The sequence below is a fragment of the Schistocerca nitens genome, chromosome 9 (genome assembly GCF_023898315.1).
Source record: "Schistocerca nitens isolate TAMUIC-IGC-003100 chromosome 9, iqSchNite1.1, whole genome shotgun sequence".
Classification (NCBI taxonomy): Eukaryota; Metazoa; Arthropoda; class Insecta; order Orthoptera; family Acrididae; genus Schistocerca; species Schistocerca nitens.
This window is the reverse complement of record NC_064622.1, coordinates 88,234,801-88,255,174: the sequence shown is the minus strand read 5'-3', so window position 1 is coordinate 88,255,174 and position 20,374 is coordinate 88,234,801. Positions and strand designations below refer to the sequence as shown.

The following is a 20,374-nucleotide window of genomic DNA, read 5'->3' as shown; positions in this document are numbered from 1 at the left end:
AGTGTGAACTGCAGTGTAGTCCTGTATATGTAGATGTAGATAATTACAATACGTTGATGTACACTAAAATGGCGTGAGTAATTATAACACTATTCTATATTTTTCTCAGATTTACGACAGTTACTGTTTAATACTGATGTTATACGATTATCGCCAGGTGCTGAAGTAATAAAACATCCACGTCATGACGCTGGTAACGGGCAGTTGGCTATTGGACGCTGCGTTGCCGTTGCTGTTGGTACCCCTGCTTTACTGGTACGCGACGCGGAACTTCGACTACTGGAAGAAGCTGGGAATCCCCTACATGAAGCCCATTCCCTACGTAGGCAATATGGGCAGCGTGGTGATCGGTCGGAAGCACATGGGGGAACCAGTCTTCGAATGTTACCGCAGGGCCGGAGACGCTCCGTTCATGGGCATGTTCGCCTTCGACAAGCCCATCCTCTTGGTGAAGGACCCCGCTCTCATAGGACGCATCATGACCACTGACTTCTCCACGTTCTACGCCACAAATGCTAAAATCGACCCAGTGACTGACCCGGTCATCGCCACCTCTCTTTTTGGCCAACATGGTGCAGGGTGAGTATGTCATGGAACAAGAAGGCAATCTGCTAATTGCAAAGATAAAAAATTTCAAATCACCCTACAGTCTCTGTGTATTATTCCAGAGTAAAAGAAGAGCATTCCCCTTTAATTCACTCCTTCCTTTTTATTTTCTGTTTTCGCCAGATAGGGACAACATCATACTTCCAATTCCTTCAAATTTGTTCTTTTAATATAATTGCTTCATTTTTCCATCATGTCTTTTTTTTCTTTCTTCAGACTCTTCAGACAATCTTTCTCAACATATCTCTTCCTGCTGCATCCTCTGAGTTTATATTGCGTGTTACTATACCTTTTCTAACTTGCTGGATCGAAATTATTTTTAATTTGTTTGTTCTTTCTACATAAATGTCCAAAAACTACCAAGTTTCTTTTCTATTTTGTTTCAATTAATTTTTTTGTATATTTCTCCTTAAAATTCAGATCGCTTCTTTCTTGAGATTTTGCCGGCCGCGGTGGCCGAGCGGTTCTAGGCGCTTCAGTTCGGAACCGCGCGACTGCTACGGTCGCAGGTTCGAATCCTGCCTCGGGCATGGATGTGGGTGATGTCTTTAGGTTAGTTAGGTTTAAATAGTTCTAAGTTCTAGGGGACTGATGACCTCAGATGTTAAGTCCCATAGTGTTCAGAGCCATTTTCTTGAGATTTTCTGTTATTTTTCGTACATCTAATGTATAACTCACCTACATAGAGGCGTCCCCGTTTCACTACCCTCCTGTAACTAATTATTATTACAGTTTTCGATACAGTCCTTTTTACTGTAAAATTTTTTGTTCCACCCTATCTATTAAGGTTTTTATTGCTCACCGAAAGGAAATATGTTTGCTAAAAGTCTTCAGCAGTTGTGCTGAATCTTGAGATATTGTTAATATAGGGTAACTGCAGGCATCTATAAACTACTGTACTGTCTTTACATTATTGTATCAATGGGTGAAGACATTTCTGGAAGCTTACGTTTAATTCACAATTACGCAAAATTTTAATAACAACTTTACAGTGGTGCCCAGTTTTCTCAGCAAGTATATAAATTTTGTTTTATTAATCCAAACACCCGTTTGTTAGTCCAATATGCAGGAAAAAAAGCGATTAAGTTTTGATTTTAACTGTGAAACGCTAAGCCACCAAAAGAGAGAAAGGGAGTGTTTTCGTTGTTTTGTTTCAGATGGAGGAAATTACGTACTTCACTAACCCCAGCATTCACTTCAGGCAAAATGAAGCTCATGTTTTACCTCTTGAACGAAACTGGACAGAAACTGGCCAATCACCTTGAGTCCGCAGCCTCAAAAGGTTTGGTCTTTTTATGTTCGGAAAGTCTAAATAAGGTGGTTTTAAGAGACTCAGAAAAAACGTTTAATGCTAATGGTCACTTCACTCATCTAATGGAGTAGAAGTGTGCTTACCATTTTTTCATAATGATTTTATGACGTCTTTATGATGTTTTAATGGTAAAAAGAAACGAACTTAAATATGTAAAATATGTGATGTACTTGTTATTTAGGCACTGAAGTGGAGCTGAAGGACGTCATGGCTCGTTATACGACGGACGCGGTTTGCTCCATTTTCATGGGTGTGGACGCTAACTCTCTCGAGAACCCAAAGTCTCCGCTGCGAGAGCACGTGCGGGGAATCTTGAGAGATACCGTCGTTGGAAGGATCGTCACCACGCTGGCGTTCTTCGCTCCACAGATCCTGTCCACACTCCGCATCCGACTCGGCAGCAAGAAAGTAGAGGACTTCTTTGTACAAAACACAGTTAAGGTACGCACTACCAACTCAGATTCATTTAAGTACCAACCAGACACGAGGACAGCAACATTTATTTGTTCACTTGGTGCGTTATGATATGATGCAAGCCCACTGCCCTTCTGCTCAATCGAACAAGCCCGTTTTTTAAACTTCCTGTCAGATTAAAACTGTGTGCCTGACCGAGACTCGAACTCGGGACCTTTGCCTTTCACGGGCAAGTGCTCTACCGACTGAGCTACCCAAGCACGACTCATGCCCCGTCCTCACAGCTTTACTTCTGCCAGTACCTCGCCTCCTACCTTCCAAACTTAACAGAAGGTCTTCTGCAGAACTTGCAGAACTATCACTCCTGAAAGAAAGGATATTTTGGAGACATGGCTTAGCCACAGTAGAGCACTTGCCCGCGAAAGGCAAAGGTCCCGAGTTCGAGTCTCGGTCCGGCACACAGTTTTAATCTGCCAGGAAGTTTCATATCAGCGCACACTCCACTGCAGAGTGAAAATCTCATTCTGGAAGCCAGTTTTTATTTTAAGCCATAGTTGTGCAAGGTATAGCGAACTGTTGCCAGCAGAGATTGAAAGAGGTTACCTACAGTGTTATGCCCTGTTCATATTTTTACATAACGGTTAATACATGAGGGTAAAATTTTGATTTATATTACATTCAGTGAAAGACAAATCATACAATAAAAACCAAAAACAAGATGGAAGAAGGTACTGAAGGAGGTAAGGAGAAAATAGAATAAAACTTGCGTTACCTTTTTTCTATAAAAAGTCACAATAAGTGATTTACTGGAAGAAACTGGGAAGTGAAGACAAAGCTACATTTACGAGTACAAGGTATAACGTACTTCGATGTTGGAAGCCGAGAAATGAGTTGGTCCTCGGATGTTGCCGCGCATATTTTACAGTCTACTGTCTACTCAACGCACGGGGACTTGAATTTATCTATGAACACTTATTACCCTGAGAGGATCTAGTGCGCTCTACGTAGTTCAGTTAATGGGAATCAATGACTCAGTGGTAAAGTTGTTATTTATTTACGTGTGCTGTATTTTAAGTAATATATGAGAGAGAAATGCTATAAATGTAGGGTTTCGAGCACCAGTCTCTGGATTTTATGTAGCAAAGATAACGCTGAGTTGTGGCACTTGTAGGCAGTTGAATGTCAGTATTCGTTTGCATAAGGATATTAAATTACGTGGTAAAATACAGACGTTAACATGGTATATATATATGACAGTGGATCTGGTATTATTTGAGGAACATCTGAAGTTAGTTCTTTGTCTCCTGTGTCTTTTAGACTGTGACCGTTATTGATCTGTTGATTTGAAGGTACTGTTCTGGAAACTACTGTTTCGCAAGATTTGTGATGTTTACATGTAATGACTAATGAAACATAAATGTTTCATACACCTATTTTAGGCGTTGTCTGACCCAGTGAGTGATACGAATGGTGAGTAGGAGTCACCAGAAGGAGAGCAAAATGTTACTCAGTTGACTGGTGTGACTAAAACGAAAATCCTGAAGACAAACTTCTGTAGTGTTCATTCGTGAAGATCATTCGGAAATTATACAGCGTGTTATTATACAAAGATACTTACAGCGAACACAAGTGATATGAAAGCAAACTACAATAAATTTCTCGCATACTCTCACATTGAAAGCATTGACATAAATTTCATTACCATAACTTGAAGTGAATTTTAAACAATTTCTGAAGGCACACTTGTTTTTATTTCATGTGTTCACGAACTTGAACGTTTTACCAGACTTGTGGACATCAGCTAATTATGTGCATTCTGTAAGTTAAAAATTATTGACACATTTAATTACAGTTATTGAAAAGTGGGTAATATTAGACTACACTCCGAGCGGGATTAGCCGAGCGGTCTCAGGCGCTGCAGTCGAGGACTGTGCGGCTGGTCCCGGCGGAGGTTTGAGTCCTCCCTTGGGCATAGGTGTGTGTGGTTGTCCTTAAAATAACTTAGGTTAAGTAGTGTGTAAGCTTAGGGACTGATGACCTTAGCAGTTAAGTCCCATAAGATTTCATGCACATTTGAACGTTAGACTACACGACTGTGATTTTCGTTTCACAATAAATGACTTCAAATTATGTTAATTAGGTTAATGCTCTAGTCAAAAATAAAATATCAATTTCTTGATGACTTATTCTCCTAAAACCCCGGTAAACAAGTTCTGTTAACACCCATGTTTTTTCCACAGCTAATAGAGCACCGGAAGGAAACTGGGATTGTTCGGAACGACGTAATTGACATGCTCACGAAAATCAAGGAAGAGCAGCCAGAGGGCGATAACGAGCAACTCAGTGAGTACAATATCTCATAAATTTAGACAATATTGTCCATGGAGCACAGCGATCTGGTGCCATGCTTTGGTTAAAACAACAGTCGAGATCGGGATAACGTTTGTTTATTATGGCCGGTTTCGGCTTGTGTTAAATCATCTTCAGATTTTTTAGGCCCCTATTGCTGGTGCTCACGGTTCCTCCGTTTCTCACGTGATGCAACGATCGTCCACTGTCGTCGTCTGAAGATGACTTTAACATAAGCCAAAACCCGTCATAATAAACAAATGTTATTCCGATCTCGACTTTTGTTTTAACCAAAGTACAATATCTGTTGCCGGAAGGTTCAAGTTCGAATTTAGACAATTATGGTTACATCTATTTGCGTCTCAAATCGATAGCGTAACTTAAAAATAGGAATCTCAAAAGTAAAGACAACTGAGTGCAATCTTATAAAAACCTTGCGTAGAGTGCTAACATGCTTACGTGCTTACATTACGGTCTTCTTTAGATGTACTGCGATGTCTAACTATCCCATAAGAGGAATAAGATTGTCATTTTCAAACGAAAATAATAAGCTTAACTAAGAAATTTAGAGAGTTCAACATTTAAAAGTGATTCTCCACCCTGTGCGGCTGGTCCCGGCGGAGGTTCGAGTCCTCCCTCGGGCATGGGTGTGTGTGTGTTTGTCCTTAGGATAACTTAGGTCAAGTAGTGTGTAAGCTTAGGGACTGATGACCTTAGCAGTTAGGTCCCATATGATTTCACACACATTTGAACTTTTGATTCACCAGCGTAACTTGGTCAGGACCATTTCTTAGAATTCTGCAACATCACGTAAAGATCATCATCAATGGCCTATACTTACTAACGATAGATTCAAGTAGCATGACGTAGGCACTTTCTTTGGTCACTGTGGAGTCCGGTGAAGAGAGTCCAAATAAGCGCCCACCAGTAACGTAGACGCGTATCACCCAGAAATAGAGGTTCGTCGGAGGCACTTGTTTAGAAACTCGTTTCGCAGCTAAGTTCTTAGGTCATGTGCCATCGTGGAACTTGCTGCCGTCCTTGACGACTTTCGTGCATCTGCTGCGGTCTTCGCAGACAATATTGAATGCACTCATATTACTCTTGGAGCAGTCTTCAAAAACAGAGACGGTCATCCACGTGGTCTCTCGGTAAGAGCTGTCTAGAGTGCGTCAGAGAAACAGCGCGTGTTCAGTACGATGTAAGTGTCTTCGCCACCGCAGGCGACGTTGCTTGAGAGTTACGGTATTACTCGGCAGCTTCCCAGAATTCAGGACCATCTCATCTGTCACGTGATCCGGCCAACATACACTACTGGAAATTGAAATAAGAACACCGAGAATTCATTGTCCCAGGAAGGGGAAACTTTATTGACACATTCCTGGGGTCAGATACATCACATGATCACACTGACAGAACCACAGGCACATAGACACAGGCAACAGAGCATGCACAATGTCGGCACTAGTACAGTGTATATCCACCTTTCGCAGCAATGCAGGCTGCTATTCTCCCATGGAGACGATCGTAGAGATGCTGGATGTAGTCCTGTGGAACGGCTTGCCATGCCATTTCCACCTGGCGCCTCAGTTGGACCAGCGTTGGAGCTGGACGTGCAGACCGCGTGAGACGACGCTTCATCCATTCCCAAACATGGTCAATGGGGGACAGATCCGGAGATCTTGCTGGCCAGGGTAGTTGACTTACACCTTGTAGAGCACGTTGGGTGGCACGGGATACATGCGGACGTGCATTGTCCTGTTGGAACAGCAAGTTGCCTTGCCGGTCTAGGAATGGTAGAACGATGGGTTCGATGACGGTTTGGATGTACCGTGCACTATTCAGTGTCCCCTCGACGATCACCAGTGGTGTACGGCCAGTGTAGGAGATCGCTCCCCACACCATGATGCCGGGTGTTGGCCCTGTGTGCCTCGGTCGTATGCAGTCCTGATTGTGGCGCTCACCTGCACGGCGCCAAACACGCATACGACCATCATTGGCTCCAAGGCAGAAGCGACTCTCATCGCTGAAGACGACACGTCTCCATTCGTCCCTCCATTCACGCCTGTCGCGACACCACTGGAGGCGGGCTGCACGATGTTGGGGCGTGAGCGGAAGACTGCCTAACGGTGTGCGGGACCGTAGCCCAGCTTCATGGAGACGGTTGCGAATGGTCCTCGCCGATACCCCAGGAGCAACCGTGTCCCTAATTTGCTGGGAAGTGGCGGTGCGGTCCCCTACGGCACTGCGTAGGATCCTACGGTCTTGGCGTGCATCCGTGCGTCGCTGCGGTCCGGACCCAGGTCGACGGGCACGTGCACCTTCCGCCGACCACTGGCGACAACATCGATGTACTGTGGAGACCTCACGCCCCACGTGTTGAGCAATTCGGCGGTACGTCCACCCGGCCTCCCGCATGCCCACTATACGCCCTCGCTCAAAGTCCGTCAACTGCACATACGGTTCACGTCCACGCTGTCGCGGCATGCTACCAGTGTTAAAGACTGCGATGGAGCTCCGTATGCCACGGCAAACTGGCTGACACTGACGGCGGCGGTGCACAAATGCTGCGCAGCTAGCGCCATTCGACGGCCAACACCGCGGTTCCTGGTGTGTCCGCTGTGCCGTGCGTGTGATCATTGCTTGTACAGCCCTCTCGCAGTGTCCGGAGCAAGTATGGTGGGTCTGACACACCGGTGTCAATGTGTTCTTTTTTCCATTTCCAGGAGTGTAGAATGTTTCGTAAGCACCGTATATGAAAGGAGTTTATGTTCTTGTTTTGCTTACGATGTCCAAGCCGCAGCAACACCCACGAGTGTGCTAAGTATTTTTGTGGTTACAGTAAGGTCTTTATCGTTCCATACAATTTTGAAGAGCTCGCCTGGCATTTGTCGGTTTCCCAGTTTTCGCGTTTGTTTCGTCGTCCAGAAAACTGATAAAGAGTGCCGAGGTAGCAGAATTTGTCGCCATTACTTCGTAAGGAGCCATCTGCTCTTATGGCACGCATATCCGTTTATCCTGGCGCCATAATCACGGTCTTATTCACATTCGGAGACGCTGAAAAGAGTTTGGATGCAGCAGTAGATTGATCCATGAGCCGTTGAAGGTCGTCCTGAGCATATGACAGCAATGCTGAATCTTCAGCGGGTAATAGGCTGCTTACTGCTTACAATGAGGCGTAGCGCCATGTAACGATTCTGCCTTGGAGGCGGTTAAGTGGGAGATTTGTCTCCGAGCTGGATAGTGACAGATGGTGACGCGAGACTGGACAATATTGGATAGAGGACAATATTGGATAGGGCGACTGTGATTTTAGTTTCGATTGTGCCCACTAGAGTGCACTAAAATAATAGAATGTTTATCATAAACTATTCTAATATTTTCATGAAGTGTTATTATGTCTTTTTGTGTATGTAAAATGTTATAAATGTGTGCTGGCAGTATGAATGATGCGTGAGTGTGGTTTATGGTTAATATGAAGATAATTGTTTAACGAGTTGTGTAGTAGGATTTAGTGTGTGGACATTTCGAAGAAGTATGGATATGAACAAAGGGGATTTTTGTGGAATAGATTTGTAAAGTAAGTTTATGGTAAAGGGAAAGTTAATTCAGGTATAAATAACAATAGTAAATAACTTTATGCAGAAAAAAACTTCAGCATATTAGATAATTACGTCAGTAAAAGGTGCAGTCGTTAGGTTTACTATTTTGCCATTGGTTACTGATGAAAAGCGCGGACTGACGCGAGAGAATGTTGTTTTGCTATTGGCTGTTGAGTAAACTGACCAATGGTAAACCAATATTCTTCGCGCGCCTTTCTCTGCTGGTAGAGAAGACTTAGAGTATTCTAGAGAGGAGTCGAATGCTAGCCATGAAACAGATTGGACGTCTGCATTACTAGTTCCGATGGAAATGATAAGTTGCCGGATCTAGCAGTGTTTCATACATCAAAAGTGTTGGAAAGTGACGGCATAATTATTCCTATGTGTGTGTAGAAATTTCGGAATTTTTAATTGAATTGTGTGACGAGAAAAGACATAAATTCCGCGTGGCGTATTGAGCAGGTCGGTGGCTAAAAACTGTGACTGCATTTGGTACCGACAGACTTAATATTTGGCGAGAATTCTAAATAAATACAATCAGTATTTTTGTAGCTATTACGTTTTCGGGAAATGCAATACCATAAACTTGCTAAAGTGAGTGAAAGGGATTATGAGTGACTGTGTTAAGGCTAGCACGGGCTTGGCAGTGATACTCGTTCACCTAAGTTTCAGAATATATTAACTGAGGACAAAATATCCAACCTTTCATTTGTGCGAAAACTTTCTCCCGAAACGTAGATTAGTGACGTCAATTGCAGCCTGGTTCACGTCGAAGTACAGTAGATTTTTTCGACTTTCCTACTGATGATATACTGAGACAATGTTCACAGGTTGGTGCAGGTTCGTCATAAAAGGGACGGAAAGAACCGCGCCGCCGCAACAAGTAAGTCCTCATGATAGCTAATGGATCTGAGGAGTGAGATGTAATCTTTCCCGTCATCCATGATACGTATATGGATGTCTAGATTTGTTTAGCCGAAAGTAACTTTGACAACTAAAGAAATGAATATGCCAATCAAGGTACAGCGTAGTACACAGCATCAAGAACTCCTCTTGCATAACAAAAGGATTTGATGTGCTTCAGTAATTGTGGAAGATAAGTATTCCCTGAATTAATTCCCAGTAAACTGTCAATGATCTCACAGTCAGGACTTTAAAAAAAATAAGTTATTAGATTTATTTATGAGTTAACTTCGCCCACGCAGAATATTGATCCTCGACTGTGATGGCGTGTATTGTTGCAGAGCTGACGAACGAGCTCATCGCAGGCCAGCTGATGTCGTTCTTGGCTGCTGGCTTCGACAACTCGTCTTCGACGCTGGCCTTCGCCCTGTTCGAGCTGGCGTGGAACCAGAGTCTGCAGGAAGAGGTGCGCCAGCACGTGCGCCACGTGCTGAGCAGACACGGCGGCCACATCACGTACGAGGCCGTCAACGAGATGACGGACCTCACTAACGTCGTCAGCGGTGAGTGCTGCCTAGCAACGGGTACGCTGGAAGTCATGTTCTTAAAACGTTTCGATTACTTCAGCAGCATGCTGCATAAGACGTTCAAAACATGAAGGTCAGTGTATGAGCCTGCGCATTAGAGATAAGACATTCAAAAATTGTAATGTGTGCTTGAGAAGAGGACCACGTAAAAAATAATATTTCAATTCCTCTTCTTATAGAGATCGCCATATTCTGACGTTAGTGTGTTGTGTGCAGTTACCGACACTGACGCAAAACTGCTGCTCACAAAAGTAATTCAGTGTCTTTACAGCAGTCAAAATATCTCAACAAGTAAACTTTCTGCTGTCAATAATTGGCCGGCCGGAGTGGCCGTGCGGTTCTGGCGCTACAGTCTGGAACCGAGCAACCGCTACGGTCGCAGGTTCGAATCCTGCCTCGGGCATGGATATGTGTGATGTCCTTAGGTTAGTTAGGTTTAATTAGTTCTAAGTTCTAGGCGACTGATGACCTCAGAAGTTAAGTCGCATAGTGCTCAGAGCCATTTGAACCATTTTTTTGTCAATAATTTTGAAACACAATAAGTTTGCTATGGGACAGTCACCACACTTGGCTACGTTATTTTTGGGGTACCCACGCCAAAGTAGTTCTCTATAAAAAGCCACAGTGATTGCATTATCCAGATATTTGTAGCGTGCTGTGTTCTATAGCTCCGTCAAGAACGTCGGAAGACCATACGACACGATTGTAACTTGATACAATTTATTATTGTTGTTTTTTCTAATATGGGCAACGGCCTTGCCGCAGCGGATATACCGGTTCCCGTCAGATCACCGAAGGTTAAGCGCTGTCGGGTGTGGCCGGCACTTGGATGGGTGACCATCCGGTCCGCCATGAACTGTTGCCATTTTTCAGGGTGCACTCAGCCTCGTAATGCCAATTGAGGAGCTACTCGACCCAATAGTAGCGGCTCTGCCCACAGAAACCAATCGTAACGACCGGGAGAGCGGTGTTCAAAATGGCTCTGAGCACTATGGGACTCAGCTGCTGAGGTCATTAGTCCCCTAGAACTTAGAACTAGTTAAACCTAACTAACCTAAGGACATCACAAACATCCATGCCCGAGGCAGGATTCGAACCTGCGACCGTAGCGGTCTGGCGGTTCCAGACTGCAGCGCCTTTAACCGCACGGCCACTTCGGCCAGCGGAGAGCGGTGTGCTGACCACACCCCCCTCCGATCCGCATCCTCAGCTGAGGATGACACGGCGGTCGAATGATCTCGATGAACCACTTCTGGCCTGAAGACGGAGTGCTTTTTTTACTCCATTACAGAGAGTAATACTTCATGTGTTTATTTAGCAGCGAATTGTGTTGTAAACGCAAAAAAGACAGATTGGAAGTAACTGCCAACTAGTTGGAAAATCCATGTTTATTCAATCCTTACGATGGTTTTCACAGTTTCCAAACTGTCTGCTTCAGTATGTACTGCACCTATTAACAAATATTACAACACTGTGTGTGGAACAAGCATGGTATCATTACAAAAGCAAAATTACAGGAAATCTTTACAAATTATTTTAGTGTTTTAGTTAAAACAAATTATTTATATTTATTTTAATTAAAACACATTACTTAAATAAGGTGTTTTAATTGGTTATTAAGTGGATGACACATGCGTCCACTACACAGAGTCAACGATTCCCACATCGGATGTAGACAATACTATAGGGCTGTATATTAAAACTTTTTTTCTATATTCAGTCGGTCTGATGACAACTTTCAGTGTGCCATTTGAATGAACACTTCACAACAGAGTCTGGAAATCCGCTTCTGATTGTCGGTTTTCCAATTCCGAGAGCGAATTTCGCACCCATGTTTTCAAGTGTTTCGTCTCGTTTTTAAAAATTTTCGGCTACTATCGGCGGAGTGCATTTCCGTACAGTGAAAGGTACATAGAAATATTAGACTGAAGCTGTTTACACATCGTCTGACTGAAGAAAAATAGCGATTGTGTTGACTAAACCATAAACAAGCCCCGACATTGTCGCGAAAAAACAGTGACCAGTATATGTAACAAATTTCCTTTAATTTACGTCTACGGTCACAAACGTTTGTTAACAGAGTACCGGTTTCGGTCTTTAATGACCATCATCAGATCTGTTTCATAGAAACAAAGTCCTAATGTACTGCAGTCATAGTGGCATCGTCAAATGTTAAATGCGGAATCAGCACCAGCATCGTCAAGTACATATAAATAACATCATACGCACGAGTCATGTTGTCAGTAGCACTACTAGCATTTACCGTTTTACGATGCCACTATGACTGCAGTACATTAGGACTTAGTTTTTATGAAACAGATCTGATGATGGTCATTAAAGACCGAAACCGGTAATCTGTTAACAAAAAGTTTGTGACCATAGACGTAAATTAAAAGAAACTTATTAAATCGTAAACTGTATCAGCTGTATCCAGCTGCCATGCATCCATTCGTGTCCGAAGGAGCTTTGCATCGTAATTCAGAATAACACAGGCACTGCAACATCTTATTAATTCACCTACAACGGCGAGCGCCTACAAGTAAAATGTCCCCACTGTAGCGGAATAAAGTATTGGATGTACATGTAAAGGTTGTAGACACGTGGTTGATGACATGCGGAAATTTGTGTCTGGCAGTGCGTCGTGCTCAGATAGCCGAATGGTAAAACGACCGCTCGAGATGTGCTGAAAATTAGGACTCGGTACACAGTCCAGCACAAATTTGCTTGGTCGTCATTCTATTGTACAACAGATGATAGTCCATATTCGCAGCTGCGATTACATTTCTTATATTCATCAGTAGTTGAAAAGAGGTGAGGGGAGAGTCTTAAAAAGTTTGTCATGCAACTTTAATGGCAGACTTTTTTAACTTCCTCCCGTCTAGCTGTTTTCATCTTGTAGTGAATATAAGAAACGTATTCGCAGCTGCGAATATGGAGAGCCAACAGCTGTATAATAGAATGCCATTAAAGCCATATGTCTTGTCTTACAAAAGAGCTCGCAGGTTCAAGTAAAGAGAGCAAAACTCATTACAATACATGCAAAAAACGCACGATAAGCACGTGTGCTTCAATATGCAACTGTAAGAAGCGTGAGGGTAAAAGGAAAAACGCTTTAAAGAAAAACTACCATTGAAGAAAAGGCGCAGTACTTCATGTGTTAACTTGACCCTGACGTGGAGGAACACCGCAAAAGGACACAATGTGACGCAGAAAGTGCAAATATTAAAAGAAAAGTGGAAATTTTGGAACGAGAAGGAGGGGGAAGGACAGAGAGGTGGAAGTGGGGTAGATTGCCACTTGTTAAGTATTATGCACCTTGTTTGGGCAGCAGACGTCAGCCCCCTCAATAATAACATGACCTATTTTTTGTTTTCAGAGACGCAGCGGAAGTACCCCACAGTGAATTTCCTGAACCGCGAGGCGTCTCGCGACTACAGGATAGAAGGAACGGACATCGTGCTGCCCAAGGGCACCGCTGTCTTCGTGTCGGTGGCCGGTCTGCACTCCGACCCCAAGTACTGGAAGGAGCCGCTCAGGTTCTGGCCGGACCGCTTCAGAGAGGAGAACTCCAGGGACAGACCGAGCCACACGTTCATGCCGTTCGGCGAGGGTCCCAGGACGTGCATAGGTGAGTCCCCAGTCACTCAGTTTCCTCTTCCAACCGCGACTTTGTACAGCAAACCGAACTTTAGTATAGAATATACAACGCAAATTCATATGACAGTTACACCGCTTACTTGTGACCCCACCGCAAACTTTTGGAGTTCGAGGAACAGTAGGTAGCAGAATGATTTGTTTTTTTTTTTAAGCAAATGGTCTTTCTGAGACACATTTTTACGTGGCAGTCGTATGAAAACGATGTAAGTTTGATGGTGGATATCAATAACAATACTGAGCCTTCGTATTATTACAGGCATGTCATCAGAAATTTACAACAGGTATTAGGTCTTCGCAGTGGTAGCTGCTCAGATGTTTCTAGTGTTGTTCAGAGTGGGGAAATGGATAAATAATTCCGATAGTCAGCTCAGAACTGCTGTTACCTTCTATTACACACACAACAGCAGTTAGGCACTTTGTGTAGGGAGTAGCAACTGACCCTTAACATAGACAAATGTAATGTATTTGGAATACATAGAAAGAAGGATCCTTTATGGTATGATTATATGATAGCGGAATAAACACTGGTAGCAGTTACTTCTGTAAAATATCTGGGAGTATGCGGGCTGAACGATTTGAAGTGGAATGATCATATAAATTAATTGTTGGTAAGGCGGGTGCCATGTTGAGATTCATTGGGAGAGTCCTTAGAAAATGTAGTCCATCAACAAAGGAGATGGCTTACAAAACACTCGTTCGACCTATACTTGAGTATTTCTCATCAGTGTGGGATCCATACCAGTTTTGGTTGACAGAGGAGATAGAGAAGATCCAAAGAAGAGCGGGGCGTTTCGTCACAGGGTTATTTGGTAACCGTGATAGCATTACGGAGATGTTTAGCAAACGCAAGTGGCAGACTCTGAAAGAGAGGCGCTCTGCATCGCGGTGTAGCTTGCTGTCCATGTTTCGAGAGGGTGCGTTTCCGGATGAGGTATCGAATATATTGCTTCCCCCTACTTATACCTCCCGAGGAGATCACGAATGTAAATTAGAGTGATTCGAGCGCGCACGGAGGCTTTCCGGCAGTCGTTCTTCCTGCGAACCACACGCGACTGGAACAGGAAAGGGAGGTAATGACAGTGGCACGTAAAGTGCCCTCCGCCACACACCGTTGGGTGGCTTGCGGAGTATAAATGTAGATGTAGATGTAGAACATTCTTGACGCGTCCTAGGAGAAACCAATCGAGAACCATAAATCATTGAAAATCTCTGGACATTGGTTCAGTTCGACCTTACCTACATTCTCCTTGGTCGGTTAGGGAGCGGTATATCTCTAGTAACGCCACATAGGGCTAGAACTCGCTTACACTAGTAGCAGAAGTTTATAGAACCGGCTGGAAAGCAGATATACGTAAGCTGGAACAGGTGCAGGTCTTGTAAGATGACTACCATCGACTCGAGCATAAATATTCCCTGCTAAGCACTATTTCTGAAGTCGAAGAACAATCTCACATAAATTGGAACAGACACAGATCAGACTATTGCGATTGTTGCAACCAGTGTCATGGGTACTATAGACATTGAGTAATGGTCAAATATACTGAAGGATTAGAAGCCAAACCGGCTATCGAACATTGCATATCTATCAGTCTCCCCTTATAAATGAAGGGTTGAAAAGAATACACTACGTGATCAAAATATTCCGTACGCTGCCGTGTAGTAAGGACCTGACCAACAGATATCATGGGACATGGGCCCGCCACTATTAAAGTAGGCGGGGAGTATCGTGTTGCCATTACAAGTGCAAGTGGCTCTGAGGTCATCAGTCCCCTAGACTTAGAACTACTTAAACCTAAGGACATCACACACATCCATGCCCGAGGCAGGATTCGAACCTGCGACCGTAGCGGTCGTGCAGTTCCAGACTGAAGCGCCTAGAACCGAAAGGGCTACAACGGCCAGCTGCCATTACAGAAACACTAACAGCAGAATGCTTCGGTTAAGAGGGTTCAGTGGCTCCTAATGTGGATTAGTCTGCCGATGTCACCTGAGTGAGAAATCCATCAGAGACGTTTCAGCACTTCCAAAGGTGCCTATGTCGACTTCTGGTAAGATAATTGTGAAGTCGAAACCCGAAGGTACAATGACTGCTAAACCAAGACCAGACCGACCGGAAGCAGAAACGAAGAGGTACCGTCGAGCATTGCAGAGCTTGCTTGTAAAAATGGCGTGAAATCAGTGGTCACCCATCCAGTGTTGGGGAATTCAGTATATCGATATCCACAGTGTCAAGAGTGTGCCGAGAATACCACATGTCAAGCATTAGCTCTCACCTCGGACAGCTCGGAGGACGACGGCCTTCACTTAACGACTGAGCGCAGCGTCGCATTCGTCGAGTTGTCAGTGCTAACAGACAAGCAACACTGCGTGAAATAAACGCAGAAATCAATGAGTGACGAACGACAACGTATCCGTTAGGACATTGCGGCAAAAGTTGGTGTTAATGGGCTATGGCACCAGACTAACTACACGAGTACCGCCTGCAGCGCCTTTCCTTGGCTCGTGATAATGTCGGTTGCATCTTAGACGACTGGAAAACCGTGGCCTGCTCAGATGAGTTCTGATTTCAGTTAACAAGAGCTGATGGCAGAGATCGAGTGTCGCGCATACCCCACTAAGCCGTGGGACAAGTTGCAAGTAAGCACTGTGAAAGCTGTTGATGACCCCATACTGGTGAAGGCTGAGTCTATATGGAACGTAGTGGGGCCTCCACTATGTTCGGCTATTTGGAGAACATTTGCAGCCATTCACGGACTTCATATTCCCAAACCGCTATGGAATTTTTATGGACGACATTGCACCATGTTACCAGCCCACAGTTGTTCGTGGTTCTTTTGAAGAATATCCTGGACAGTACAAATGAACGATTCGGTCAACCAGATCACCCGAAATGATTTTCATCGAACATTTACGGGATCAGTTCGTGCACAGAACTCTGCACCGTCAACGCATTCGCATTTACGAACGGCTTTACAGGGTGCATGGCTCAGTATTTCTAGAGGGGATTCCAACGATTTGTTGAGTCCATGCCACGACGGTTGCTGCACTACGCCAGGTAAAGGAGGTCCGACCTGATTTTAGGAGGTATCTAATTACTTTTGTCACCGCAGTGTGTAAGTTCCCAAGTGCCACCAGTCGTCCATCTAACGTAATGGGAGTAGTGGATAAAAAGTAAAGTGGTTCAATGGGCAAACAGCTCATAAAGTATCAGTTTCAACATTCAGTGACAATCGTGGCTTGGGGTGATACCGTTAGCTACGTAAGCCCATCCCCCACGGCAAGGTCATATCACATCGGATGGGAAAAATCGGTTTTTAATTGTCGTGAGGCTGAAAACCGCATAAAAAGCACATGTCACATCGGATTCTAATCGTTCTGAGGACAAAACCGCTTAAAAAGCATCAGTAAAAATCAAATAGCATTATTAATTTACGTGAGACTGGCGCAAAAGATGTTTAATATGCTGTCCACCGTTTTCCGTAACAAGTTGAAATCGAGTAACAGCATGTTCCACAGCTGATCTGTTTCCGGGTTCACGTTCGGAGTGTGTTGCGCAATGCGTGCCTTCGATGCAGCTAACTTTGCAGTCGGAACACTGAACACAACATATTTCAGATACCCTCACAGCCAGAAGTCACACGGATTAAGATCATGTGATCGGGATGGTCAGGCTGTAGGGAAATGGCGCCTGATCATTCTAGCATTTCCGAAAAGGCACTGCAGCAGCTGCTTAACAGGATTTTCAATCTGCGGAGGTGCGCCATCTTGCATAAAAATGATCCCATCCTCACATCCACGCTTTTGGAGAGCTGAAATGACGTGGTTACGCAAAAGACGCTCATAGCGCTTACCAGTGACGGTACACGTAACAGGACCGAAAACACCTGTCTCTTCGAAAAAAATATGGCCCTATGATAAATGATGCTGTAAACCAGCACCACACACCTTTTCAGGATGAAGTGACACTGGTTGATTTGTGTGTATGTTTTCCGTTGCCAGTATTCGACAATTACGTGTATTGATTGACATATCCTGTCAGATGGAAGTGGGCTTCATCTGTCCACAAAATCTTCCACGGCCAATCACTGTCCACTTCAATTCGAACAAGATATTCTAAAGCGAAGGTCTCTCTTGATGGCAGGTCAACAGGAAGCAACTGGTGCACGTGAGTAATTTTAAATGGATAGCTAATAAGGATGTTTCATAGGATTTTACGCGCCGTGATCACGGGTACGTCCAATGTTCGTGAAATTCTCCGTGCACTACACGTTCGCACACTACCATTCGCCTCCTCCTGCATTGCTGTGGCCACTGCTTCCACTTACGTCGAATCAATTCATTTCCCCCCTCTAACACGTAGCACACCAAAATAACCCGCCTTTTCGAATTTCCGAATCACTTTGTCCAGACTCACGGCAGTCATTGGACCAATGCCATTTTCCAAACACTTCTGCAGAGCGCGATCTTGCATTGAGACAGCCCGCATCTCGTGGTCGTGCGGTAGCGTTCTCACTTCCCACGCCCGGGTTGCCGGGTTCGATTCCCGGCGGGGTCAGGGATTTTCTCTGCCTCGTGATGGCTGGGTGTTGTGTGCTGTCCTTAGGTTAGTTAGGTTTAAGTAGTTCTAAGTTCTAGGGGACTGATGACCATAGATGTTAAGTCCCATAGTGCTCACAGCCATTTGAACCATTTTGCATTGAGACAGTAATGGCGAACGTTGCAGACACGAAAGTAGGAAAAGCCTTGCACCGGGCGTGTTTACATCAACTCCAATAGGTCGTGCGCATGACAGGTGTTTTCATTTACGCATACTGACACATATAGCGCCATCTATTAATCAGTTTTCACACTATTGTTTTTTTTATTCAGCCATATGTTTTCCCCCTTCTCCGATAATATTCTGTTGCAATTTGACTTCATTATGACCAGTGGTGTTGTTTCCTCAGTGTTTTTAAAGTTTAATTATAATCACCCTGTACTGTATTTTCCGGCTCTTCCCTGAAAGTGGTCTCTCCCAAAATGTGCAGTAAAGCTAAGAATCCCAGTCTGGCAACTGCTTTTCCTACTATTTGTATTATATGGTCATTTCACTTAGATATTATGCGGTAGATACTGTTTCCAACAGTTTCCCACCCACAGTGTAGTTGCACTGTATTGGCTGTCTTTATCTATGTATGCGCAATAAGTAACATTTATTTAGGTTAGTGCTCTGCTTCCAGAGCCTGCACCATTCATCGATTCTCTGCAGGTCATTCTGCAAATCGGTATTGTCTTCTTGCGTTGCCACTTGCTTACAGACAACCGCATCCGACACTTTCTACGAGATCATTTACGTACACTCTAAACGGTCTTTTCATACTTCCTTGGGGCACTCCATAAATTAGCCTACCTTTACATACGGCGGTTTTGTTCTGCTAAGAGTGACGTGTTGAGTTCTATCTGCAAAGGAGTCTTGAATACAATGGCAAATCTGGTTCTTCTAATTACAGTCATTAAGTCATATATCGTTAGAAAAACTTAGTTTCCTAAGATGCAAATGACCTACTTCCCAGCAACATCAAACGTGCTGTGAAATGAGGAGACTGTGCCAGTTTAAACACTGTTTACGCACAAAGAACAGAGCTATTAAAAAAAAAATACTTGTTTCGAAATGAGGAACAACGAAGAATCAAAACTTGTTAGTGTAGCTGACCAAAAAAGTCAACAGGTATTTCAAGAGAAAGCCAAACGACCGCTTCAGGCGCCAGGTGAGAGACCTGGTTCTTATCAACAGGAGGTGTAGACAAATAAGGAATAGAAGAGTGATCAGTCACTCGAGTCGGAAGTAGTCGATGTGAAATCTGACACTAGAAAGTAATTCCCATCAACGGAATATGGTTGGTATGGGAACAGAATGAGAAGATCTACACCTCCAGTCGTCTGAGTCCTATTACTCCACCTCTTGTCTTCACAATGAATTGTACTCCAGCTTAATACATCGCTGTAGCTGTCCGTCTGTTTGTCTGAAACGCTGTACCTGATGACCAGTTCTTTTCTAAGTCCAGTGCTTATCTATTTTAATGAGTTATATGAACAACCGTTATACAATACAGATGTGTTATTCAATAAGTTCAGATCTAGGCAGTAATGAAATTCCGATTATAAGCACTAGTTACACATTATAATGGTACGCAGCGTTAGTATCTAAGGTCTTTTCACAGTGAACTGTTCGTGATACATAATGTGCTCCCATTACTATCAATAACCCCGTTGTTTTGTTCTTTTCAGGCATGAGACTCGCGTACATGCAAGTGAAAGTGGCTCTCGTGCACATTCTCAACAACTTCGAAGTGCATCCAGCGCCTTCGACTCCTACCACTTTGAGTTACCATCCGTCCAGGCTTGTCGGAACTCCAGCTGTAAATCTGTCCCTACTCTTCAAGAAAACCAGCTGTTCATGATGGTCAGCAGTTCGCAGGAGTGTAGCTGCTACATCCTTTACCGGAAACCTCAGTAATTTCCTGGGCGTGGCCAAGTGATTGCCGTATTCCTTTCTTTAGCCAAACAGTATCATTGAGTCTGATTGTGTTTGCAATATTGATTTGTTTGCATAATACGGATACTTTTCCAGACCCAAGTATTCTATTGTATTGTTTTCAGTTACGTGTACTTTTTTGATGTTCTGTAATAAAAACATCTGATAAATTCCTTACCCCTCGTGGGTTTAACGCATTATTTCCATCCTCTCTACCTTAGATGTCTTGTTGAATTTCGTATTTCATCCAGTTTGCTCGTCGTAGCTTCAATTATTTAGAAACGTAGTGCAACAGAAGTGAAGCAATGGAAAGAGTTAATTACAGACACACTTCACACTAAACTCAGTTTCTGACCTATTATTTGAAATACTTTCTCTGAAAAAATACTTGTAGTCTTAAAAATAATTAGAATATCACTTAGCACAAAAC

At 43.8% G+C, this 20,374-nt stretch overlaps 1 protein-coding gene across 1 annotated transcript; it reads left to right on the top strand.

The window, feature by feature from the left end:
* Positions 1-184: 184 nt before the first annotated feature.
* On the top strand, positions 185-19,870 carry LOC126204025 (cytochrome P450 6j1-like). The gene is made up of 7 exons (XM_049938452.1): positions 185-579; positions 1,764-1,888; positions 2,100-2,359; positions 4,573-4,675; positions 9,528-9,749; positions 13,150-13,401; positions 19,698-19,870. Exons 1-7 carry the CDS (start codon positions 185-187, stop codon positions 19,868-19,870), a joined length of 1,530 nt encoding a protein of 509 aa, XP_049794409.1.
* The last annotated feature ends 504 nt before the right edge of the window (positions 19,871-20,374 follow it).